The 27,671-nt window shown below is 37.7% G+C and overlaps 2 protein-coding genes and 1 non-coding gene across 4 annotated transcripts in view; 1 reads left to right on the forward strand and 2 right to left on the reverse strand.

Annotated features, from left to right (window-relative positions):
- NUFIP1 (nuclear FMR1 interacting protein 1) overlaps window positions 1-5,421 on the reverse strand; it is a 31,503-nt gene extending 26,082 nt beyond the window's left edge. Inside the window, exons 1-4 of the mRNA XM_006176254.3 lie at window positions 4,966-5,421; window positions 2,764-2,849; window positions 1,313-1,411; window positions 383-445 (exon numbers count right to left, since the gene is read on the reverse strand). Coding sequence (XP_006176316.1) covers window positions 383-445; window positions 1,313-1,411; window positions 2,764-2,849; window positions 4,966-5,374 — 657 coding nt within the window. The 5' untranslated portion in view covers window positions 5,375-5,421. The remainder of the gene's footprint in view (window positions 1-382; window positions 446-1,312; window positions 1,412-2,763; window positions 2,850-4,965) is intronic.
- Window positions 5,422-5,486: 65 nt separating this feature from the next.
- GPALPP1 (GPALPP motifs containing 1) overlaps window positions 5,487-27,671 on the forward strand; it is a 29,067-nt gene continuing 6,882 nt past the window's right edge. Inside the window, exons 1-7 of one of the 2 annotated variants that reach the window (XM_014551991.2) lie at window positions 5,487-5,684; window positions 16,766-16,898; window positions 17,715-17,819; window positions 20,288-20,393; window positions 24,122-24,256; window positions 24,675-24,839; window positions 27,462-27,560. In XM_014551991.2, the coding sequence (XP_014407477.1) occupies window positions 5,570-5,684; window positions 16,766-16,898; window positions 17,715-17,819; window positions 20,288-20,393; window positions 24,122-24,256; window positions 24,675-24,839; window positions 27,462-27,560 (858 nt within the window). In that variant the 5' untranslated portion in view covers window positions 5,487-5,569. The remainder of the gene's footprint in view (window positions 5,685-16,765; window positions 16,899-17,714; window positions 17,820-20,287; window positions 20,394-24,121; window positions 24,257-24,674; window positions 24,840-27,461; window positions 27,561-27,671) is intronic. The other variant, XM_032496119.1, reaches the window with a different exon arrangement.
- On the reverse strand, window positions 27,081-27,152 carry TRNAA-UGC. The gene has a single exon. It is a non-coding gene; the product is annotated as a tRNA-Ala (tRNA).

Genomic DNA, 27,671 nt, shown 5'->3' on the forward strand with positions numbered 1-27,671 from the left:
TGCTTAGCATGCATGAGGTCCTGGATTCAAACTCCAGTACCTCCTCTATGAATAAATCAATGAATAAACCTACATATCTTCCCACACCAAAAAAAAAAAAAAAAAAAAAAAGCATAGAATTTGGAGTCAAGAGACCCAAGTTCAAGAATCAGTTCAGAGGCATTAGGGCAAATCATTTTATAAATCTCTTAAATAGGGCCAAGGTTTATCTACTTTACACAGTGGTTTCTGAAAAACAGAATAACAGATGTAAAAACGCTGTACAAAGTTCTCCATGAATGTTACTTACTATTTATTAGACTATGTAAATGAAGAGCTGTGAAGATTATAGACCAATGAAATTTTAAAAAGCACATTAAAAAAATGAGACATAAAAACTTACATTTTTCCAATGGAATTGGACAATCTTCTCATGTGCAGTAAAAGAGCAATCTACTTCAGGACACTGTAAGAATTTTAAAAAAGACTATTCAATGTTTTCCATATTAAATTTATCCTACTACAGACATATTCTGGTCAAATTACAACTGTGATGTTATCACTGCATACTTATGTCAATAGCAAAACAAAAATCACTCCAAAACAGAGTTGCATTCTCAAAGTATACAATACAGTAATACATATAATTTGCTTCTCCACTTCAGTGAATGCATGATATCAGCAATGTTGTAAAACGTTCTTTTTCTTTCTTTGACTCTTTTTTCTTTTTAACTGGTGGTACTGGGAATTGAACCCAGGACCTCATGCATGCTAAGCAGGCTCTACCAATGAGTTATACCCACCCACCGCCCTAACGTTTTTAATTTAATTAAGTTGAGGGCACTTCTATAAACTGAAAGACAACTTTTCCAAACTAAGAGCTTCCTTTTTAACCTTTTTTACTTCTCAAATATTCTGGTTAAAAATCCTTTTAAAGTACTTAATAAGGTCCAGACCATCCTTAGAGGATGCCAGACCATGGCAAATTATACAGTGTGGTTAAATGATCAAGGGCAGCCTTAAAGGTCAAAGAACTCACAAAGGTGCATGGAGCAACTGGAGGAGAGGCCCAGCTCTCTTATCGAGCAGAGGGAGTGCACACGTACAGACAGCTGCCAGACCCCACCTTCTCCTTTGCTGCCACTTTACCTCTTTCTGAAGCAGTGGGCTCCCCACCCTCAAACTGCAAATCCCAGGGTCAATGTCCCCATTTGCCAAGTCATCAAACAACATGTCTGTGAAAAATATGAACTTGCATGGAAAAAAAGCTCAGAATTTCTACCGAATATACCCATTTTGCTAAATAAGTTTCAGGACAAACAAAAAAACCTACTTTTGTATGTTCAGACATGTGTTTATCATACTTCTCTTGATTTTTAAAACCACGATCACAGGTATCACAAAAATAGTGAAAAACTGGTTCCTTTCTTTTCTGTAAACAAAAATGAAGAGGCATTAGGCTTCTGGTGAGAAATCTTTAATCAACAGTAAAAATATAACTATTCCTCTAATAGTACATATTTTGATTTTTCACATAAATCTTACATGTGGGAGAAACTTCTGAACACATTTCTAATGAAGGGATGATTCTGCTTCTTTCAAATTTTAACAATCACAAAAGGGTCAGCATGATAAAAATGTTAAAATCTGAGTAGTGCTAATATAAACTGTGAGTAGATTTCAAATTGGTAATCCAATTAAGACTTAGTATAGCAAACGTCAAAATGACCTAAGAATAAATATTCAGGGTAAAAACAGCATTTCTTCTTTTAGGAAAAACAAGTACACTATATATTTTTTTAAAGTACAGAAGAGGAAAAAAATACAAGTTTCTTCTGTATAGCACAGGGAACTATACTCAGTATCTTGTTATAAACTTTAATGAAAAAGAATCGGAAAATGAATATATGTATGTATATGCATGACTGGGACATTGTGCTGTACACCAGAAATTGACACATTGTAAATGAATGTACTTCAATAAAAAAAAAAAATAAAATAAAAGTAAATTTTTAAAAGTATGGAAGGGGGAAAAAAGAATTATTTAGGTAAATATTCATTTTTTTAATTCTCAATTTGCTGTTTTTACATTTAAACAAAAACAAAAAAGATTATTGCAATGAGAGATATATAGGAAATGGTCTCCAAATGTTTAATGTTGAGATTATAATAAATGTATCACACTTTCGCTATATTTTATATATTAGCTACATAGTTTTCATGCCACACAAAGGGCACTAATTGCATGTAATTGCTGTAGACCTTACTCAACTTATTCTAAACTAATGACATTATTTATACATCTTATAAGTTGAAAGACCAAATTGTATGCTACATCAGAATAAAGGAAACCTATTTTAAGACTTGGTTACTGAACATAAGCAAGAGTTGATCCTCAATGGAAAAAAAAAAACTTTTAATGCCATCCTTCCCCTCCCAATTTGCTAGTAATATAAGTATAATACATTATGTATAATTTATATTTTTTATTTAATTGAAGTTAAATAACATTTACATTTATCTATAATCATAATTTCCAATTATATTTACTCCTGATACTACATTAAAATGGATTTAATGTTTTCTTTTTCAATAATTTCTCCATTTATTTCTCAAAACTATTTTGGTTTACTTAAGCTAAGATCCTTAAAGATCCTTTTATAGCAAGGCTCTGCAGTGTCAATAATGGATGCAAAACACTAAGACAGTTATGACAGAAACTCAAGATATAAAACAGTGATATAGCAACCAAAGTGTCACATTCAAGAACATCTTTAAAAATACCTTTTTTTTCTGTTTTCTCCTGGGAGAGAAGTTGTTGAAGTTATTGGCATCTGCATCATGTCTTCGTGGAAAATAAGAATGTTTAACTGAAAAACAAAGATCCATAAATGTTTGCAACAATAAAATTATTGAAAATGTTATTTATTATAGCATGTCACAAGTACTTGAGTAAAAACAGTGGTAAACTACCTCTCCTAGGAAGACTAGTAGCTCAAACAAATTAACAAAGATTAAAAATAGTTTACCAAATATTTTTCAAATCAATACATATTGGTAAGATTATATGTCCATAGATGCTTCAGGCATTTAAGTAAAGGAATGGACAGGCTAACCTGGTAAAATTTCTATATAACCTGGTAAAACTCCTTGTAGTTATTTCTGATGTAGCTATTTCTAATGTTTGACCACTAGAAATGCAAACCTTTAAAATCCCTGATACAGCTCTTTCAGATTCTATTTTACACAAGGAAAAGAGAACTTGTGAAATATTTTTTCTTTCAAATTCTTTTCCTTTCTTATTGTCATGACCCTACTCTGAAACTTTGATCTTTCACCCAGATTACTGTGACAGCCTCCCAGACTGTCCTCCAGTTCCTAAACCCTCTCTTCCAGCAGACCCTGCATACTGACACTACAAAAATCATCCCCCAGTCACCACAACCCTGCTCACAACTCTGGAAGCAAATGGCTTTCCAGAGTCCGTCAATGAGATCCCACTTTATCTTCTCACCCTGCTCTTCCCCCATAACCTCCACATACTCTGCTTCAGTCATCCCAGAACACTGCACCCTTCACAACTCACCTTGTACTGACACCTCTTTACCTGTATCTAAAAAGTATCTTTTCCTAAATCCTAAACATCCCCCAAAACGCTTCTTCCAAGAGCTTTTCCCAGCTCCCCCCCACACTCTGAAATCTTCTCCTACATGCCTCTAATACCAGTCACACTGTATTGAGATTTATATTTATGAACCCATCTCACCCAACTTAGTATCATCTTAGGTACATTCAATCCCCAGCATTTGGCACACAGTAAGCAATGATCTGGATTCAATTTAATGCAACTTGAATCTTGTAGAAAGTTGGAGAATAGGTTTAAAGTGAACAATCTCGTAGCTTTAAACATAATCTACATGCTGATGACACCCAAATTTACAGCTCTAGCCTCAACTCTCCCCTGAAAATACTAACTAATAGCTGAAAGTCAGTTCAGTACCTCTACTTGACACCTCCTGGTCTTCTTTACAAAGTTGCTCCATCCACACCTTTCCACTTATTTAGCAGAAAAACGTTAAGCTATTCTTGTCTCCCCTTTACCTCACACCCATATCCGGTCCTTCACCAAGTTGGGTTGGCCTTACCCTACCTGCAAAATAAATCTAGAATCCAACTACTTCTCATCAACTGCGGAGCTCCACCCTGCTCCAAGTCCCCTTTTAACAGCTCTCACTTAGTTAACTCCATTAACTTCCTGTCTCCCTTTCAGTCAATTCCCATCAACAGCCACATTAATCCTTTTAAAACACAAATCAAACCACACCATCTCTCTGCACTAAGCATATCACAACAGTAAAAGTCAAAGTCCCATGATCTACAAAGACGTCTTCCCCAACCGCCTGCAAATCTGCCCCAGGCTCAGTCCTCTCTAGACACACCGGCTTCCATTCTGATCTATAGGTCCTGCCTCCAGGCCTTTGCACTTGCAGGTCCTTCTGCCTGTATCACCAACCTCCAGATGTATGCACTGCTCCATCCCTCACCTCCCTGAAGTTTTTGCTCAAATGTCACCTTACTGATGGCTGACACTGACATTTAAAACTGCACTGCCTGTCACTCTTCTCTGCTTTCCCTCTCCAGAGCACTCGCTGCCTTCTAACACACAATGTTTTATTTTGTTTTATTGCCTGTCTTCCTCCACCAGGGGATGTTAAGCTCCTTAAAGATAAGGTTTTTTGTATGTTTTCTTTCCTGTTATATCCCCTGTTCCTGGTCCATAGGTAGAATTCTATAAATAATTACTAAACTTAATGAACAGGATGGGAAAACTTAACTAGGTATGGGACAAATTGGGATACATTAATACCCAGCCTCCAAGAGTGCAGGCCAGTATCAGAAAGGGAGGAAAGGAAGGTGGATGAAATAGGAGCGGGAAAAAGGGAAGAAGTAAGGTAAGGAGTGGTACAGAGAGGAGTAACGACCTACCTGGAGTGTTGTGGGACTTCTGATGCTGAGGAAAGACACCCGGAGACTGAGTCCAGTACCATGATGTCGAAGCTTGGAAATTCCAGGAAGGCTGGCCATTGAGTTGAGGCTGAGAATTAAGAGGCAACTGAGCGACGAAGGAGGGCTGCGCCCCGGGAAGAATCTGGGCGTCCAAGTTGGGAGGCGCCTTGGGGAGAGCCTGGGCCTCTACAGTGGGCTGCGCCTCTGCGGAAGGCTCGGACCCTGCTGCGAGAGGCGACGAAGGCGGCGGTGGCGGCGGCAGCATGGCCCAGAGCATCCAGTTGTTCGGCAGAGAGGCACTGTCGCTCAGAGGCCCCGACGTGGGAGTCAGCTCGGGAGCTGGAAACCACCCGGTGGGAGTCACGAAACCACTTGCCGGTTCAGCCATGCCACCCGCCAGGTAACTAACCCAGCGTGCGAATGTGGCGCAAGCGTTAGGCGTCACTTCCTTTAGCGTTGATGATACGGAACAGCCAATCACGGGCCTCTGCGTCATTAGTCGGCGCCGGAAAAGGCTTCCCGTATTTGCGGCGAATCGCGGGCTGCTTTGGGGAGAGATTTGACTCGGCCTGGGTACACTTGTATGCGGGATCAGTGTCTGCCACCGCGGATGGCGAGGGATCTGATCGGGCCGGCGCTACCGCCCGGCTTCAAGGCCCGCGGGTCAGCAGAGGACGAGGAGCGGGACCCCAGCCCGGGTAAGCGGCGTGTCCCCTGCCCGCCAGACCCGCCCCCCTCGTCTCTGGCCCGGCCCAGCTTACTGAGTACCGGTCCGAGGCCTAGGAGGGCAGAGAAGTGGCGAATGTGCTCAGCCCGACCGGAGCTAACTTTCCTTCCCAGGCTGTGGCCGTGGGGAGACAGCCATGGGGGCTGCAGAAACGAGCTTTGGCTGGTAATCATTATCCTGATGAGGTATTCCCATGTAATGCTTAATGCGCTGGACGCGGTGCTGAATGACCGATACAGATTCAGTCATTTAATCTTCCTGGAAACTGTATAAGGTAAAGACTTTATGTCGTGTTACACATAGAGACAGTTGAGGCCCAGGCTGTTGCCCAGAACCACACAGCTACTAAGCGGATTAGAACAAAGCCCGTGCTCCTAACCTTTGTGCCATCTTGCTTTCTGACTTACAATGAATGCAGTTGGCTCTTGCAGAAGATACTTTCTCCTCTAGCCCCCGACCTGCCTTTGTAGCCTCTTACCCTGTCATTGCATCAGACAGACACAGCCCTGCTCAAACCAATCCAAGTTTCCGCGCACTTCTTCAGTTCTCTAGGCTTCTTCAAGCCTCATCTTGCGCTTCTTGGCATCCCTGACAATCCTCTACCCTATCCTTCAAGACACAGACTAAATGTCACTTCAGTGAAGCCTTTCCAAACTCTCCCAGGCATTGTCACACCCTCCTCTTTACCCTCGGGTTTTTTCCTACTTAGTTACATCACATATTTGATACACTGTTTTTGAATAACTTTTTGGCATATCTGTCTCCACCATTGCACTATGGTCTTCTAGCCTTAACACATAGCAGGCACCCTCGATTTGCCAAATAAATGCTTCTCAGATTCCTCCATGATGAGAGTCTAGCTCCCTTAATGTTTGTTCTAATTTGTAGCCGGGGACTGACTGCAGTTGGTGAAGCTGAAAAAGTAACCATCCCATTTCTGAATCTAAGTTGCATTCTTTGACTACTTAAAGGCCATGTTTCTACCTTGAACTTTCTTTCCAGGTCTCATTTCTGCTATAGCCTTTAAAAAGTTAAGCTTTTATTTTAGCAAGGAAGATTCCATTCAACTGAAGTTGAAGAAAAGTAGGGTTAACCAAAATTTTTAGTTGGGTTCCTATGCTTACGTTGGTTTTGGTTCACCATATTGCCTGATTTTAAACCAAGGCAGGATTTGCTGGTAAGCAACCACCATCCAATAGATACTTGTACTACGATTTGCTTCCATCATTCTGCCAGCTTTTACTTCAGACACTTTCTGTCTACTCTTTTCTGCTTGTTTCTTTTGTACAGTCATTCTCTCCCCACCCCTACCCTCAGCGTTTAACATCGTGTCTGTGTGTGTATCGCCCTCTACCTTGACTGAATCTTACCCCAGTCTGCCTGGCACATAAAAGGTCCTTGGTCGTTATCTGCTGAATGAGTTCACTTCTCCATCAAGCACAATATCTTGCACATAGCATGTCACTTTTTTAACACGCAGTTCCCCTTACTATAATATCATTCCCTTCATAACCTCCTAGATGGCCGATGCTAAAACAGTTGCCAAAAAAATCTTGAAATATGATTTTTTTTTAATTGAAGTATAGTCAATTTACAGTGTGTCAGTTTCTGGTGTACAGCACAATATTTCAGCCATACATTTACATACATATGTTTGTTTTCATATTCTTCTTCATTATGAGATAGCACTTTTTATCTCATTATTCTTCCAGAATAATAGAAGTTTATTAGTACCAATATCCTTGAAATTCACTGTATGACTTCATAGAAGTTCCCCTGGTGCCATCTTCCATTCTGCCTGCCTCTCCAGTCCTCTTTCAACCAAAGGGTCACCACTCTCCTGACCTATAACATCAGAGCTGAGTTTTGCATGCTTTTGCTTTTTATGTAAATGGGAAAATACAGTATGAACACTTTTGTAACCGGCTTCATATTTTGGCACGGTGTTTTGAGAGAGTCTCCATGTTAATGAATTATTGTTGATGTTATTATAGATTGTTTACTGTCATTGCTATAATAGTCCATTGTGTGAATGCCTGCAGTTTCTTTCTCTATTCTACTATTAAGGAACGTTTGAATAGCTTCTTCTTTTTTGGCAGTTAAAAAAGTGCTGTTGTACATTCCAGTACATGTCTTTTGGTGAGCACATGTTGCATGTCTTATGAAATTGTTGGGTCATTGGATATGCATATATTCGGCAGATACTGGGAAACAGTTCCCAAAGTCATACCAATTCACATTCCCACCAGCATGAATGAGAATTCTTGTCGTTCCATGTTCTCACTAATACTTGGTTTTTTCTGTCTTTTTAATCTGGTGATTTGTAGCAGTATCTGATTAGTAGTTTTAATTTGCATTTCCCTGGTGACAAATGAAGTTGACTGCCTTTTCATATATTTTTTGGCCATTTGGGTGTGTGTCACATCCAAGTCATTTGCTAATTTTCCACTGAGTTACCTGTCTTTTCTTACTGCTTTGTAGAATTCTTTATATACTGAGGACAGAAGTCATTTTTCAGTTATATGTATTGCAGATATCTTCTCTGATTCTGTGGGTAGCCTTTTCAGTCTCTTATGAGTGTATTTTGATGAACAGAAGTTTAAAATGTTAATATATTCTAATTTCTAATTTTTCTTTTTTTATGGTTAGAGCTTTTCATTAAGTAATCTTTATGTACTCCAAGGTTACAGAACTGTTCTCCTGTGTTTTCCTTTAAAAGCATTATGGCTTCAGCTTTCATATTTACATTTGCAGTCCATCTGGAATTGATTTTTGTGTATGGTGTAAGGTGAGGGTGAAGTTTTTTTTTCACATGTGGGTGTCCAGTTAACCCACCACCCTCCCTTCCCCACTGTACTACAATGTCATCTTCCTTAAAAATCAGGTGAATAGTGTATGTGCATCTAGTTTTTTTTTTCTTTTTCATTCTGGTAAAATATGCATAATGTAACATTTATCATCTTAACCATTTTTAAGTGTACAATTTATTGTTGAAGTACATTCACATTGTTTTGCAATCATCACCACTATCCATAGAACTCTTTTCCTCTTGCATAACCTTAACTCTATAACCATTGAACACTAAGTCCTCATTACCCCCATTCCCCTAGCCCTGGCAACCACTCTTCTACTTTCTGACTGTATGAATTTGACTACTCTAGGTACACCCACGTAAATGGAATCATACAATATTTTTTGTGTGTTTGATTTATTTCACTTAACATAATGTCTTCAAGGTTCATGCACATTGTAGCATGTGTCAGAATTTCCTTTGTAAGGCTGAATAATATTCCACATGTGTACATACCACATAGACCACATTTTGTTTATCCATTCATCTGTTAGTGAGCACTTGGTTTGCTTCCGCATTTTGGAAATTGTGAAAAATGCTGGTGTGAACAGGGGTGTACACATCTGTTTAAGTCCCTACTGTCAGTTCTTTTGAAAATACATCCAGAAGTGGATTTGCTAGATCATGTAAATAGTCTGTTTAATTTTTTTGAAGAACCACCATAGTGTTTTCCACGTTGGCTGCATTTTACATCCCCACCAGCAATGCACAAAGGTTCCAGTTTCTCACCATCCTTACCAGCACATGTTGCTTTTTGTCTTCTTTTTTATAATAGCCATTCTAATGGATGTGAAGTAGTAGCTCACTGAGGTTCCCATTTGTATTTCCCTAACGATGAGTGATTTTGAGCCACTTTTCATGTGCTCATTGGCCTGTGCATCTAGTTTTAAGAAACTTGAAGTCTCCTTTCCAAAGGAAAAAAATCTAAATAACAGTGCTATCCCCAATGTGTCAAATTTGTAATTGTCTAAAGATACACATTATGTGATACTCTGACCCTAAATCAACAAAAAAGAAAAATTATTTTAAGACTACTTTGTTTTGGAAGAAAATATGGTCTTTTAGAAAGCTATGAACTTCGTATTTTATCACATCAGGAGGCCCATAACACTTCAGTGTAAAGAATGAGTTTTGAGCTGAGCTGTAAATGGTTAGTAGAATCATTGAGACCAAGAGGTGTGAGGGAGCATTCGGACTGAGGAAATGACATGTATGAAGACTTTAAGGCAAGATGGAACAAGGTAGGCTCCGTGAACAGAGAGGACCAGGTGACTGAAGCAGAGAAGGTGAGGAGATGAGATTGCCCCTGCCCACCTGGATGCTCACATTCTAGCAGGAAAGCAAATAAGCAGAACCTCAGAGACCAAGTTAGGGAATTTTGGTCTCTATTCCAGGAGCAACAGATGTCTTTGGAGAGTTGTGGGTTTTTTAATATTTTTACTGAAGTGTAATATATACAGAAAATATACTTAAAGTGCACAGCTTGATGAATGTTCAAAGCTACACACAACAGTGTGACCAGTGTGCAGAAGGACCCTTTATGCCCCCTTTTAATCACTGCTCCCTCCAAGAGTAACTACTTTCATGATTTCTAACAGCATAGATTGGTTTTGCCTGTTTTTATACTTTCTGAATAAATCATACAGTATGCAGTTTTTTCTGTAAGAAACAATTTTAAGAGCTTACAACAAAGGTCTGACATCAGATTTGCGTGATAAAAAGATGAGATCCTTCAATGTCCCACCCACTCTCCATCCTCCTCTTCCCTCCCCTTTCAGGATTTGAATCTATTGCACAGACATCCACCAGGTGAAAAAGACTGGATTAACCTCTCAGTGCCTGGGGCTGTCCCAGTTTGAGCACTGAAAGTCCCACCTCCCAGGAAGCCCCCAAGTTCCAGGCAAACCAGCACAGTCAGTCCACCTCATTTCTGTCTTCTGTAATAATGCACCTCAAACTTGAACAGGCACTCAGATCACCTGGAGATCTTGTTGAATTCATAGATCTGGATAAGGCCAGAGGTTCAGCATTTCTAACAAGTTCCCAGATGCTGCTGCTGCTCCTGCAGGTGCCAGGACACTGTGTAGGGAGGGATGGGTGCGTCCTGTGCTTGCTCTGTAGTTCTCACATTGGTTGTAATGTCTTATTTGCTGGTTCCCCTGCTGAACTGGGAGTTCCCCAAGGAAAGGGACCATGCCCTAGGCCTTGTGTAATTCTGGACACTAGTACTGCTCAGTAGCTTCCTTTTGGGCAAGTAGAGGAGACAGTAGAAATTCCTTAAGAGAAGCCCAGGATTCAGGGCAGAGGGCCAGCCAGGACCAGTATAAATGTAGTTAACCAGAAGTCTTTATGTAGGAGCTGGAAGGAATTTTATGGCTGGCTAGGAGTGCAAATTTGTGCGTGTGTATGTGATAGAATGCACATAACATAAAAATATATCATTGTAATCATTTTTTCCTTTCTTTTCTTTTTAAATTTATTGAAATATAGTCAGTTACAGAGTGTCAATTTCTGGTGTACAGCATGTTTCAGTCATACATATACATACATATATTCATTTTTATATTCTTTTTCATTATACGTTACTACAAGGTATTGAATGTAGTTCCCTGTGCTACACAAAAGAAATTTGTTTTTTTATCTATTTCCATTGTAACCATTTTTAAGTGTACTATACAGTGGCCTCAAGTATATTCACATTGTGCAGTCATCACCACCATCCTTCTCCAGAACTCTTTTCATCTTGCAAAACTGAAACTCTCTACCCATTAAACAACAACTCCCCATTCCCACTTTTCCCCCTTCCTGGCCCCTAGCAACCACCATTCTCCTTTCTGTAAGTGGGATCATACAGTATTTGTCTTTTTTGTGACTGGCGTGTTTCCCTCAGTATGATGCCCCCAGGGTTCATCCATGTTGTGGGCTGTGTCAGGATTTCCTCAGGTGGCGATTCTTGAGCCCCATCTGATATCTATCCTGTGTTCCTCATGCTCAGCTACCCCTGGGAGAGATCACTGACTCGCATGACCAGGGTTCAGAGGAGAGGGGAGCACACAGGTCTGAGATGGACCAAATTAACTTTATTCGAATACTCTGGAAAATTGAATGCTGGGAAATGTCCCCATTTAAAGGTCATGTTAAAAAACCACTGGGGTGCAAGTGTTTTCTTGAGACCAGCCATACTCCAGATGCTGCTCTGTGAAAGCCGAGTGCAGCCTTGGCTCTTGTGGCTCTAAGTCCATTCTCCTCACCTGTGGTGATCTCCACTCCACTCATCTCAGCCACATCTGCACTCACACTCTGGCCCTGTGCCATCCTGAAAACCTAAATTCAGATCTTGTTCTAAGCCAGAACCCCTTAGTCATCCATTGTCCTTACTCAGTTTCTCTCATTACACTTTTTTTTTAATCTTTTATTTTTGTTTTTAGCCTCATTGAGCCATGTGATCTCTGCCTGTCATTATTGGCCTCCTTTAATTATTTCTGTCCCTGTTCAACTTAGCCTCCGTGTAGTCTATCCATTCATTCTTTCTCTTGCCAGTGTTTTCAACTGCCTTCTCCCCTTCAGTATTCTGTTAAACCCATCTGGCAAAAACCCAGCTGTGGATCAGTCCAAACATGCAGCCTTTGTGAGCCCACACCCAGGCTTCCAACTGTTGTTCGAAGAATCCTCACATTTCCTCAGGCTAATGCTGCCGAAAACTGTAGTCTCCTCCCTGGCTGGGTCCCCAGCGCTGCCCAGAGGGTCCCCACACAGCTTCTCCCCATCATCAGCCTTGGCTTTTTAAAACCTTCTCTTTCTTAGACTCACTCTCATTCTGCTTCACAGAAAAAGTAGGGGCCACCTTAAGAAAAATTCCTCACTTTTCTGGCACTTTGCCTAAAAACTTCCCTGACTCTGCCAGGTTCTTTCATCTTCCCTTTGATCATAATGGAAGAGGGATATTACTTCCTCCCAAGGCTAATCCTTCTGCTTTTACGTGGAATCCCTTCCCTTGTCTGCAGGGCTCTTTGCCCTTGGCATTGAACCAGAACATTCCAATTGTTTCCATCTTCTTGAAGACTACTCCACATCCCCCTGTCGCTTCTCCTTTTTCTCTCTGACTAGATCTCCAACCAACACTTTTTCTAGGAAACTTTTCTCTGACATCACTATCTATTCCCATCAAAAGACAGTTGGATGCTCTTTATTTATATTTCCATGACTTAACCCTGTCTGGGGGGTGACCAGCAAGCTTTTCCTGGACCAGATAGTAAATATTTTAGGCTTTGCCAGTCAACAGGCAAAATCAGGATTATTATGAAAGTATGTATATAACAAGAGAGAAAACAAATTTTTATTGTTGAAATTCAAAACTTGATGGAGTACAGTTTTTTGTAGTATAAGTCTACTAATGAGAAGAATGGAATTGCTTTGGGGGCAATAACATTTTGTTTAATTTAGGTTCAGAGTTAGCGTTTCCTATTACCATTAATTGATCGCTGATCTATAATGAGATTTGATGTGTTATACTGAGTACATCTTTTTGTATGCATAATTCTGTGTGATAGATGCTACAAGGGAAACATAATGGAATATATAAGGCACGTTCTCTCTATTCACATGGCAGTTATAATCTATTTGTAAAACTACCATTGCAGAGGGAGAGTTACCTTAATAATGAACATCACCGCTTTAGGAGAGAGATGGAATAGATCATTTTAAGTGCCTAAAATAATTTTTGAGACATTGTATATAGTTCTGAAGAATGATACCTATAAAAATGTGAAGCCAGGCACATCCTCAGTTTTATTAGTAAGTCTGTAGTGTGGCTTATAGTAACTTATGCTTTCAATATTCTTCTTTTTTAATATTATCATTTCTTGGTATTACGTTATTATGTAAATGATTTCTTTTGACACAACCCAAATGGAAAATAAATAATTCTATATTTTGAATGTTACTTTATACATTATTTTTCCTATGATCATTTAAAAAATAAGGCCATATATTCTTCTCAGATGAGATTATATTCATCTGTTCATTCCCTTCTTTAAAAATGCAAGGCAGGGGAGTGGGCATAGCTCAGTGGTAGAGCACATGCTGAGCATGCAAAAAGTCCTGGATTCAATTCTCATTACCTCCATTAAAAAAAAAAAATCAAGGCAAACTTATCTGTTAGTTATAATCCCAAGGACAGCACACATTTAGCCCATTTAACATTTTAATCATTTGAACTATTTAAAAGAATAAAATCTCTTAATGATCTGAACCAACCCAAAATTAGCCAGTAGTGTCATATCGACAAATTGCATTGATAACACCCACGTCTAAGAAAAGAAAGGAGCAATGTAATCCTCCAGTCTGTTTCATGTTAAACTGTGACCCCCTAGAATTTTGAAGAAAAGGGTATTCATGGAAGGCAGTGTCTTCCCCTTCTTTGGGAGTTAGTAGTGCATACAAAGATAAACCAGAAATCAGTAAAGGCATTGTTCATTGCATGCAGCCAGAGGGCAGATATAATCTGCATTGATAGCTGGGGAACATTTACATGCTAAGACATTAACTATTCTTCAGTCTTACACAGCAGTTGGAGATATGAATCCTATCCCTTAATTTTTTTCTGTTTTTGTTTTTTCTGGGGGGTGATAATTAGGTTTAATTATTTACTTATTTATTTAGAAAAGTACTGGGGAATTGAACCTGGGACCTTGTGCATGCTAAGCATACACTCTACCACTTGAGCTATACCCTCCCTTCATCCCTTAAGTCTTAATGTTTTCCCCTTTTTGCTGCTTGATTGTTCTTTCTATGCATGCTGTATTACAAGCTTAGCATTTATTTTCTAAATTCCTTCCTTTGTTTAATGATGTGTAGAAGAATGTAGGAAAAAATGCATCCAATTTTTTAAGATAAAAGTTTAGATTTTTTTAAAGTCAGTTTATTGTGTATTGAGCACTTGATCTATAGTAATACACCAAGAGGTGATAGGAAAAATTTTTCGGAAGTAGATAAATGGTTCTAAAACTGACCTTGACTTCTTCCTTGAGCTTTCTGCTAGTATAACCTGGGTACCAATGAAATTTTTAACAGACGTGTTAAAGTAAGATGCAAAAAACAAGGTCTTGGCTCTTCCCCCAAACCTGCTTCCCTTCTAGTCTTGCCCATGTTAGAGAATAGCATTACTGTCCTCCCAGCTAACCAGTCAGGCCAGAAACCTACGGCTCATCCTCAGTTCCTTTTTTTTTGGTTCTCATTTCTTACATGCAAACCATTGGCAAGTCCTCTTTGCCCTTCCTTCAAAGCGCATTGCAAATCAAACCATTTCTTACCAGTTTTCTAACTCATCTTCCTACTCCTGACCCCTCTGTTAACTCTACAGCAGACAATTATTTAAAAAAAAAAAAAAAAGGTAACTCAGATTATGTCTTTGCAGACTTAAAACGTTGCAGTGACTGCCTGTTATAATCAAAATCCAAACTCCTTACCACATCTTGCGCTCACATTTATGGAGTGCTTACTGTATACCAGATACTGTGTTAGGTGCTTTGAATGTATTAACTATGTAATCGTCACAACAGCCCTTTGAGATTGGAACTACTATTCACCTCATCTTACAGATTAAGCATGTAACACAGGAAGGTTAAATAACATCCAAATTGCTCAGCTAGTAAGTGGCTGAGCTGGAATTCAAAGCCAGAGAGTCTGGCCCCAAAGCATACAGTGTGACCCCTTTGTAACCATCCAACAGTGTCTTGTCACTTTCCTTTCTTTGCTTTAGCTGCACAGGCCTTTTTGTCCCTCAAGCACATCAAGCTTGTTCTTTCCTTAGGACTTTTGCACCAGCAACTCCTCCATCTAGAATGTTCTTTCCTTATATTGTTGCGTGGCCACTGTCATCTCATCATTTAAGTCTCCATTCAGAGGACTTCTAGGGGACCTTCCCTGACCTCTGGCTTTAAAATTACGCTCCAACATATTCACAGTCACCTTTTTTATTTGTTTCTTTTTAAAGTTGTTTCTCTAGAAGTAGTTACTTAAGTAATATTTGTTGGATGATGGATGCTGACTCTTTGTTGGATGTTGTTTAGTACAGTGGTTAAAGGTGTAGACTGAAATCAGACTTCTGGGTTCACGTCCCAGGTCTGCTGTTCAGTTATGTGAAATTGGGCAAGTTACTTCTGCCTCAGTTTCCTCATCTATAAGACAGAAATAAATACCTCCCTAATAAGGTTGCTGTCAAAATAAAATAGGTTAATGTGTGTAAATCTCTATTTGTATGTGTGGTTTTTAATATTGAATTAATAGTCTACCTGGGAAGCTCTTTGGAAAATCATATTTCCAGGCCATCCAAGTCAGACTCTATGGAAGTCCCCAGGAAACCCTCTCTTTTTTTATATATATTTTGGTGATTCTGATAAACATCCAGGCTTGGGAACTCTGGCAGTAGAGGTTTAGTATCACTGCTCAGGATCGACATAGACACTTGTGTCTGTGTCACATCATGACATCATGCAATAATCTGTAACTTTTCTGAGCCTTAAAGAGAGAGCAGTTCTCTTCTTGTGGGCCCTGAAGACCCTTACCCATTTCCCAGGCATCCCCAACTCAGTACAGCCTCATTCTTTTCTCTGAATCTCGACTAGTGAGCACTAAAACTTCAAGTGCCTCTACTTTTGTTTCTGTGTGGAAAATCATTGGCAACAGAAAACTAACCGAGAAGTATAATAATGCCAGTAAAGATATCTTCTTCAGTGAAAATTCTTAGAAACCAGATGGGGTAATTTTGATTTTTAATATGTTGGAGTATGGAATGGCAAGTTTGTTGTTTGGTTAGCTCTGTGATGTAAATATTGTCTACCATATGTTGTCTGTAAGAAAAAAAAATCATGAAACATTTTGGCAGATGGACCAACCGAAATTACAACCAATGCAAAAACTGGAAGATGTAAACAATTACACACTATTGCTATATTTATAAGTTTGAGTGTTAAAGTTTTTGTAAATCTCAAAATTAATATTGTGTAAGACATGATTTCTGCCTTCTTGGAGTTGGAAAGACAAAAACCACTATACACAAAACAGGAGCAAATGAGATTCAAGTCCTAATAAATGATAGCCTGCCAGTGCTGTGAATTTCAGAAAAGAAAGTGTGAAGTGTCGGCTGAGGTTCACTGAAACAGTTGTGACTACTTATGACATACACAAGACGTCTTCTGTAGTTGCAGGACCAGCTCTGCCTCCTAATTATAAAAGCAGTAGTTCAGAGTCGTCAGACAGCGATGAGGACAGCAGTTCTTTGTATGATGAAGGAAATCAAGAATCTGAAGAAGATGACAGTGGTCCCACTGCAAGGTCAGTCACTTATTACATCAAATGATAGATCAAGCCTCAAACCAGGTATACATTGGCTGGAACAGACAGCTACAAAGGGGATATCGTATCTGCATTTGTGTAGCACAGGAAGAAGTCACTTCATATGACATTTCCTCATGAACTACACCTATTACAATGAAATTTGTTCTAGTAGTGTATAGCTAGCTCCCCAGATATCTAGAATTTCAATAAAACTCTAACATAAAGGATTTTTCCTTAAGGTATTAGTGAAGTGATTAAATTATTCTAAATAAACCAGATGATTTCTTTTAAAAATTATGCATGCAGTGTATGTTTTTGTTTAAGCAAATGAATGATTTCGCTCTGACCTAGCCATACTCAGCGCAGGTCCATGTAAATAAGAAGTTGAATCTTTGTTTATTATTGGGTAGCAAGGTTTTTTAAATGTATTTTAATAATTATGATACAGAAATAGCAACTGAAAACCCTTCTTTAAATGAAATTAAAAGCCAAAGTCATAAACGTTTTGCTGGGAAGTATATAGCAAATAGACTATTTGAAACTTCATTGAGTAGAATCTTTAACACCACAGAAAATGTATAAAACTGATATATTACTTCTGTAAAGAAGTAACCATCCTCTATTTTAGGCCACAGATAAATTCCAGGAAAAGATTAGTATAAGACCTGTGGTAGATTTTTTTTCTTACTTGGCAAGATTAATTTATTGTTTCATTGTTTATACAACTAGTTGAGTTACTGTTCCTTTAAAAATTAAAATTTCTCTATGAAAACAATTCTGACATACATGCATAAAATTATACTGTGTTTTCAGAAAACAGAGAAGAAATCAAGATGACGATGATGATGATGATGATGAAGGGTTTTTTGGACCAGCCCTGCCTCCTGGATTTAAAAAGCAGGATGATTCTCCTCCAAGGTGATAATGTGTAATATTTCAGGCCAGTTGTTTTCTAAATATGTCAACTAGTGTCTGTTAATTCATTAAAGAGTTATCTGAAATTGTTTTTAACTTATATATTTATAGAATGTTTGAAATAAATTTGATATAAAAATATTTATAAGTTTTTAATTTCTATAAGGAAAATAATTATTTACATGTTTATGGCACTTTTATAATTTATTAAAAAAAACTTCCCTATCTCTTATTTGATACTCACAAGAGTGTTCTGTGGTAGGCTGGGCAAAACATTATCCTTCTTACCCCTTTTTTTAAACAGATAAAGTTGTGCACGTAGTAAGTGTCAGACCTGGTGCTAGAATTCTGGTATCTGACTTCTAATTCAGATGTTTTCTTAATTATTTATTGAAAGATTAGACAGATAGCTATGTGCCAGATTAGATAGTTAACTTCACTGAACCTCCAGTTTGTCATCTTAAACCAGGATAGCAACACGTACCTTACAGAATTGTGGTAATTGAGAATTCATATTTATACACATGTATATACATGTGTGATTCTTATATGGTGCCTGGCACAGAGTAAACATACAGTAAATATTGATTCCTATCTTCTGGGAATTATAAAATTTTTAAATGCTGAACACGATATTGCACACCAGATTGTTTTATAGGTCATAACACTGTATCCCAATATGCAAGAACAAGTGGAAAAGGCTGTTGCACATTTTATATTCAGAGGTTATAGTCACGCTAGTCAGCTTCTAATTTCATATAACTTTGCTCTCTTAGAAATAAGAGGGATGGACAATCCACTACCTGTTTTGCGTGGCCCACTAGCTAAGAGTGATCTTGAAGGGGTCATTAAAATACAAAGACAGCTCTGCGACAGAGACCCAAATGTGGCCCTCAGAGACTAAAATTTCCTATCTGGTTTCTTATAGGAAATTTGCTGACTGCTGGGATATAACATTCCTTCCAAGAAAATACATTATTAAATGCATAGCAGTTTCTTTCTTGAGAATTATATTTTGGCAGCAATAAAATATATGTTTGAAATAAACAGGTGGTAGAATATATTGGAGGGAAAATCTTACATATCTCCATAGCATGCCACGGTTATGTTCCTGTACTATATTTTCAGATTGTATGTATTACTAATTTTATCCTCACAGATTCCCTGAGGCCAGAAAATGGAGCTGTAATTGCATTTGTAGATCTGCTAGAAACTGTACTCAGAAAAACTCATACAGCACTTCCTTATACTTAATAAATGATAACTAATTTGCTCTTTCTAACAATGCCACATTTCTGCATTTTTCATTTGCAAAATTGTTTTGGTTCAAAGAAGTTTTATGAGCAAAGGCAAGAAGTAATTGGCCAGAATCAGACCCTGTGACTCTTAGTACTGTTTTCGCCCTACCAGGAAGCATGTCTGTAAGACTCTAAATGAACACAGCACAATCTGGAAAATTCAGCTTAAGACTTCAGTGCCGTCTTAGTTGGTAATACTGGCCCAGGGACATCTCTAGAGAAAAAAAACCAAGGAAGACAGGAGAAACTTTATGAAAGAGAGTAGAAAGTATCATTCCTCTTTTATTTTTTCCATACATAAAGTAAAGCTTTCTCTTTTTCAGACCCAGAATTTAGGCAGTTTTCCCTTTTGAATAGATGTCAGTTCCCTCAGAATGTGGCAGTGGGGCAGCTTGAAAGAAAGTGAACTTTGGCATCAGATAGACCAGGATTCAAACTCCAGCTCTGTCACTTACTGGTTTGTGTTATGCTTGGGCATTATTTTGCTCCCACAGAAAATGGAGTGACTTACCAACCAGGCTTTTTTAAGGAAAGAGAAAAGTACACTGATTGAAATATCCTTCACATACTACCTTTTCCTTATCTGTGGATCTCAAATTAGCTATTTTCGTTCTTACACATTTCCACGTCATTGTTGGATTCTTTGTGAGGACAGTGTTTAGATTTTTTTACTGCCTTGGCACATGTAACCATAAACATCTGTTGTATGCATGTGCTATGTATGTCCGTAGGGCTCAATTTATACTTAAGCAGTTCTGACTGTAATTATAATGCCCTTAAGTGTCAGTGGACAGTAAGTAGCAACACTGAAAGCCATGGCACAAAATAAAAAAAGACCTTCACAAGCTTTAGTCCATAATAAGGACTTTTTAATGATTTTTATTTAAGATAATTCTTTTAAAAAGTGGGAACACACCACTGCCACAGAGATTGAGAATTATAGGTTTAGTATCCAATCATTGACTAACAAGTAGAAAGCTAAAATGCAAAAATTAGATTTTTTATGATACTAAGTGAAAAAATATTAGGTTATAGAGTAATAATAATATTATTGAATAAAATTCTCATTTTCAACATTTGTATTTTCTGGATTTTTATTGTTTGTGTGAGGTTTTATTCTGAAAGCTGACTTTTTAGTCGGGGAGAATGATAAAGGTTCATTTTATTTTTCAGGCCCATAATAGGTCCTGCATTACCGCCTGGTTTTATTAAATCTACACAGAAAAGTGACAAAGGCAGAGGTGATCCAGGACACGTGTCATCATATTTCAACTCTGAGGTTTGGAAATTTTTCTATTAAAGAATGAGTTGTAGCGAACTCAAGACTTTACATAGTAGTGACTATAATCATTTGACTCAAATGTAATGAGAGATACGTCATATTCAGATTAACTTCAGATTGTAGCATAGGTAGGTGAAATCAAAAGGTGTCATAGACCTGAGATTCTGTTAGAAAAATACCAACTCAGTGTTGACAGGGCATTACCTATGCATGGTTCTCATCCTTGAAGAGAAGCTTTAAAATGCTAGAAAATAGAGCATAATGAAAAGTTTAAGGAATTTTTGTGATTTGACTCAGAAGAGAGAAAGCTGAGGAATTTTTTAATAATGATCTTTATCTCCTACCCGGCTTTGGTACCTGTGTATAAGAAAGGCACTGCTGGATACATAATTTTTGGAAAAGAAAGATGGCATGATTTTGGAGTCAAGAAGGAAGTCTGCTGTCTTTTTAGAGGCCTGGTCCTTAACAATAGCTGAGATTTGCATTTGTCTTTGTTTTTCTGTTACCTCTTCTCAACACAGCAGCTAGAGTGGCCCAGATGAAACAGTCAGATCATGTCACTCACACTCAGAACTGTCTTGTTCCTCCTCTCTCTGCGTAAGAGCCAACATCCTTACAGGGCCTTCTACAATCTGGCCTCCATTAACTCCCTGATTTCCTCTCTTATTTTGATGTAACTACACTGGGCTCCTTGCTGCACCTCCTTAAATATGCCTGGCAGGCTTCCACCCCAAGCCTTCATATCTGTGCTCCAAGTCTCTCCAAAATGGCCCTCCCCTAGATATTTATGTGGCTTGCTTCCCACCAGCTAGAGTGCTTTTAGCTGCTAATGACAGAAAATCCAATTCACAATGAAACTTTGTCTTAACCTTCTTAGTTAGCAAATGGGTTGTTTATAGAACTTTCTGGGTGGCCTATAATCTGTATTTCCAAAATAAGGAAAATATGTTTCATACATAAGAAGAGGTCTAGAGGTAGGGTCATTCCAGGCTTGGCCAATTCAGCAGTCCAGTGAGAGCACCCAGGCCCCAGGTTTTCACACCTTCTCTGACATCCACAATATGTTTATTCCTCTTAGGCTGACCCCTTCATTATACAAAAGCCTACCAGCATTGAGATTCACATGCAGGTGGCAGTGTCCAAGCGTAGAAGGGGAATGGTCCTGTGCATCCTTTTTAGAGAGAGGAAAACATTTCCAGGTTTCCTCTAGACCTCTCCTCATATTTCTTTGGCCAAAATTGAATCATAGGCCCACACCAAGTCAGTCAGTTGGGCAGGAGGAATGAGACCAAAGTGATTGACTTAGAATTATCAGCATTTCCCCCAGAATTAGAGAAGGTCCCAGTTTCCTCAGAAGAGCATGATTCTGAAAAGAATGTGCAAAACACAGGGTTACCTTAGTAGAGTGCTTATTGGTTGGAGCTATTATAATCCCCAACTGAAAGACAAAACCAAGCCTAGAAAGGTTGAATAACGTGGTTGAGGTCACAGGGCTGATAACAACCGCAAATTGCAGCCTTGAAAGTACATCTGTCTAACTCTCCAGTCCAAACTGTAAACCAGTAAGGTACATGATTTCTCTTTATTTCTGGATAAAATAACTCACTTTTAAAAAAAAGAAACAAAATCCTCACCTTTTAAAAAAAATAAATACTCATCCAGGACACCAAAATGATTTGATACCTAGATTAGATTTGGGTTTATGATTCCAAGTTCTCGTTTTCAGTTTACTGTGTTGGGCTTGATTTTATCTGTTCCTTCATCTACCCATTTAATTTATGTCTCCCACCATTCTAAGTGATTTTTATTTCAAAAATTTCGGGCATCTGCCTTTATAAAACCATCTCTTATTAGATGGAAGTGTGAATATCATTAGCTTATTACCCATCATCCTAAACTTCAATACTATATTGATGTCATGTCTCTTATAGTATTAAAAGTTTAGTGTATTTTTTTTGAGAGGGAGGTAATTGGGTTGGTTTATTTATTTTTGGAGGACGTACTAGGGATTGAACCCAGAACCTTGTGCATGCTAAGCGTGTGCTCTACCACTTGAGCTATACCCTCCCCCAGTGTATCTTTTTTTTTTAATTGAAGTATAGTCGATTTATAATGTGTTAATATTTCTGGTGTACAGCATAGTGATTCATTTACACACATACATATTCCTTTTCATATTCTTTTTCCTTATAGGCTATTACAGACTGTTTTTTTTTCCTTCAAGTTTTATTGTGATATAATTGACATACAATACTGTGTACACTTTTTTTTCATTGGGGGTGGGGGGTAGTTAGGTTTTACTTATTTACTTATTCATTTATTTATTTATTATTTATTTATGGAGGTAGTGGGAATTGAACCCAGGACCTTGTGCTTGCTAGGCACGTACTCTACCACTGAGCTATACCCTCCTGCTCACAAGGTATCAAATACAGTTCTCTGTGCTATACAGCAGGACCCTGTTGTTTTAGTGTATCTTTTGTAGCTGTTTGTTTTATATCACCAAGTATTATATTTGTAGGGGACTGTAAATATGTTTGAGATAATGTCTTTGCTGAGAGCTTACTGTTGCAAAGGTAAGCTATAAACATTTAAAGTTAAATCATTAGCAGTTGAAATAAAGAAAATAGAGGGACTGCTGTAGTACAAGTAGAAAAAATACTGGCCTTGATCTTAGAATATGAGTCTCGGATACTAGTTTTATAACCTCAAACAATCTGTTTAACCTTTCAAAATATACTTCTCTAAACCTAGGTTTCCCCAAAAAGAAAACAGGAATAATAATGCCATTTCACAGTTTTGTTATGAAGTTCAAATGAAACACTGTATACCAAAATCCATAGTTACTAAGGGGTGTGTGAGAGAGTCAGGGTAAGCCACGAGACTGTGTAATTATCTAGTTATTTGCACCAAAAGCAGTTGCTGTCAGGGTTTGGAGAAGAAACTACGGGTAGAAAGTTACCACTGAGTGGTTAGCAGGGAAAACAAACAACATAAATGAACACCTAATCCTGGTAGTTTGAAAAAATAAGAGGAGGAAGCTGCCTGTCAGAGCTGGAGAACAAATGTCTTATTGTTCTTTATCTTTCTCTCTCTCCTGCTTGAGGACAAGGACTATTTTAATCCCTACTGTGTATAGCATCTAACAGAGTCTTACATGAAAACCCTTTATTAAAATAATTTACTATGAACTAATTGAATTCAATTATTGGAATACTAGTATATCTTTGGGGAAAGAAGAGGGGTACTTTGGGAACCAAATTAACTCATTCGGCCCAGCATTTTGTGAGGTATTGCACAGCATTTCCATTTCAGTGGACTATACTAAACCATGAAGGCTGACACAGCTTCCCAGAATGTCTTACTTGTGTGCATCTTACAGCAGGAATGAAAATGGTTTCAACTTGTGTCATTTCTGATCACTTGTTACTAATTCCCTGGAATATTAACATTGAGAGGAATTGTGAGGCCACATCTGTGTCCATCAGGAAGAGAGCTGAAATAAGTCACCGAGGTCTGCCATAGACATAGGAGAGGAGGTGGGACAATCCACATGCCCTGGATTTGTCATCTCTGTACCTGCACTTGAGGAAAGCCCAGAAAAGGTGCTCACTGCTCAGTAATTAGCCAGCAACACAGTGTTCACTTTTTTGTTTTGTAATTTTAGGATCATTTTCTATAACCTGTAGCTCCACTCTTGGTTTAAAAGTAACGTCTTATTTCAGAAGGAAACAGATAGCAGTGAAGAGGAGGACATCATTGGACCGATGCCTGCCAAAGGACCGGTTAACTATAGTGTAACCACAGAGTTTGAAAAAAGAGCCCAGAGAATGAAAGAAAAACTGGCTAAAGGAGATGATGTAAGTCTTAAATACACAATACTCTTTACTCTGAGAAATCAGCTAAATAGATTAAAAATCTAAATTCGAAAAATGGACTTTAAAAAAAATGTGTTTGTACATTTGTAGGTATATGTATGTGTATAAAAATTTAGGATCTAGGTAACTCAGAAGCTATAAAAGGAAAAAACTGGCAAATTTGCCTACTTAAAAATTTCTGTATGGCAAAAGATAACATGAAGTCTAGGGAATAGTAAATTAGATGGAAGTATTTATAACGTACATTACCACAAACATCAATCATCTATTAAATTCTTTCTCTTAAAGTCTGTTAATTTTCAAGCCTCAATTGAGAAACAGTCACTTATACAGTATTCTACACACATACAACACTTTCCAGGCTGCTTTTTTTTAATTTAATTTTTTATTTCTCTTAAAGGATTCATCTAAACCAATTACCAGAGAGTCTTGGATGACAGAGCTTCCTCCAGAAATGAAAGACTTTGGTCTTGGGCCCAGAACTTTCAAGAGAAGAGCAGATGACAAGTCTGGAGATCGATCAGTCTGGACAGATACTCCAGCCGACAGGGAAAGAAAAGCTAAGGTGAGAGTGTCTGTTTGTTCCTGTATTTCTGTCCAGGTTGGCTCTATTTTGAAAAAAATATAAGGCAGAATTAGGTAAGTGTACTGTTTTTTAAATTATAATTTCAAAGGGAAAAGATTTCCCCTGAAGGAAAGTTCTAAGAAAAGGAAGTGATACCAGTTACTTCCAGAGTATTTGCTTACTATTTCCCAATAAATTATCCCATTTAAATCTGAGAAGAACCTGGAGACATAGGTTTATTGACCTCATTTTATCAAGGAAACTGTCCTCTATGAGGTCAACTTTTCTGGAATTAAATGTGGTAAGTGGTGAACAGTAATCCCATTATAGACTTTTCTGACTCCAAATCCCCTCCTTTATACAGCGTACTATCTCCATGAAAGTTAATTTTTTAAAATATTTTGAAAAAAGCCAAAGCCATGATTAACGTAGCAAGTTAAGTGATACATAGGGACTCTCTCTGAAAATGACAGTAGCTCGAGAGCAGTAAACTCCATGGTCCCTCCAAGACAGACAAAAAGCACTTTCATTAATACATTGAATAATTTACCCAAAAAATGCCCCCGAAAGTATGCATAAAATACATTATTGTTAGATTTTCTTTTTTTTTTGCATCTTTCCATTTATTATAAAATATTCCATTGTAAATTACGAATCCAACCAGTGTCCTCAGCACCGCTCCTTAAATTTACTCCATTCGAAGGTTTCAATTTCCTTAAACTGTCCCTTTGAAATCTTAAATGCTTGACTAATTGGCACCTTATGATTATAGCTCTGTCAGTTCTGATTTAAACAGTTTCACACTTAATTCATTCCTCTAATTCTATTTATCTTGTTCATGAGTACCTAGAATCATGAGGAGTTCTATTTTCATTCTGTGACGCAAAATTGAATATCTCCTCTGCCAGGCATTCCATTTGGTTACAGGTAATAGAAAAAGCCCTGAAGGATACTTTCATTTTAGTGAAGAATTGATTGTGAAATAGACAATGTTGTTCTTAAAACACGGAGGGTATGTGGAAATCTCCACATTTTAGCACCGTACCTTGAATAGATGGCAAAATCATAAATTCTCTTTTGCCCTGAGGATTCAAGGAAATCCAAGAGTTGTAATAGAAAGGTAAGGTGAACCAACACACCTGAGGGCAAATAGGTAACAAAAGATGTGGTATAGAAGTGAGCCACACACCTTGAATGACTAGCGTTGAAATGCCTGTCTACTCTTTCTTAACTGGTCTTTTATAAAGGTAACATATTGGCGTTTTTATCATTTAGCCTTTAAGATCGTCTCCAAAAAGACAACTTCTTTCCTTTGCAACATGGCCTAAGTGAAGTAAGATTGCTCTTTAGGAAGAAGTGGAAGTGTTATGCACAGATTAACTGAATAAGACCTGTTATGTTCTCACCTCCCCGTCTTGAGTAGATGGACTAATTCTTAACTGGTCAGGTTTTCACCTCCATCTTAGCAGAGCATCATTTATCTCTTAATATTTACAAGTAAAAGAATCTGTTTCTGAGAAAAAATTTAGGGAAAAATAAGAAATTAGCTATTCCTATGTTTTTAACATACTTTATTAAATACAGTGTTGTTTCAGCCCATTATTAAGATAAAAATTAACGGCGGCCTCCTTGGCTTTCTTGAGCAAATAGCAACAGTAATAATACTGTTTTGAGGACAGTAAGTATAAATACTATTAAATGCTTTGAGAAAAATGGTTTTCAATTGTTTTTATGCAGGCCTGCTTCATTCCTGGTTGGTACTGTATTCTCCAGAATTTTTTTTTCCTAATTAAAATTTATTGGAAATTTACCTTAGTATTTCATTTGTGTGTGTGTGCTATGGTACATGGTGTTTCTTTTTAAATTTCAGATTCTAGTTGTTCATTGCTGGTATATTTTGTATGTTAACCTGGTATCCTGCATCTGTGCCATACTTGCTTACTAATGTCCATAAGGGTTTTTAATAGATTCTTTGGAGTGTTCTACATAGACAGTCATGTCATCTATGAATAAAGATAGTTTTATTTTTATTTTTTATTTTTTCTGTACCCCCTTTATTTCTTTTTGTTTTCTTTTTTTTCCTTTTAGAGTGCTTCTCCTAGTTTTTGAAAACAGATAACATAAAATTTCTTAAGCCTTATTTTTCTTCTTGTTTTCTTTTTTTCTTTTTTTGGTTTTTGTTTTGTTTTTTATTTTGGGGATGAAGGTAATTAGGTTTATTTATTCACTTATTTATTTTAGTGGAGGTACTGGGGATGGAACCCAGGACCTCATGCATGCAGAGCATGCGCTCTACCAGTGAGCTATACCCTCCCCGTCTTAAGCCTTATTTTTCTTCTACGTTTCATCTTGTTTGTCAGACTCATCTCTGAATTTGATAAAACTCCAATTGGTTGTTGGATAGGGGTGGGTTTTTTCTTGTTTTCAGGAAAATCTTAGAGTAGGACACTAACAGATCCTTTATCAAGTATATTAACTTAACATTTCTAGTGAGAAGAGATTCAACAGGCCTGGCTTAGTTTAGTCTGTTATTACTCAATCTGAATAAAAATAATTGTATGTCTTTTTTATTTGCTCTTAATTATATGGTTCAGTAATGTGTTATCTGTGTTCATTCCTCAGGAGACACAAGAAGCAAAAAAATCATTCACTAAGAAGGATGAAGAACATGTATTGTCAGGAAGGGAAAAGAGATTGGCCGAGCAGGTGTCCTCATACAATGTAAGTCAGAGAATAAAATATATGACCTTCCTTTTTTTTTTTTTCTATCTGTTAATGCTCTTCTAATTTTTTCTTCTTTTCTTGTTTCTTTTTTTTTTTTTTTGAATGTCT

The sequence above is a fragment of the Camelus ferus genome, chromosome 14, assembly GCF_009834535.1.
Source record: "Camelus ferus isolate YT-003-E chromosome 14, BCGSAC_Cfer_1.0, whole genome shotgun sequence".
Taxonomy (NCBI): Eukaryota; Metazoa; Chordata; class Mammalia; order Artiodactyla; family Camelidae; genus Camelus; species Camelus ferus.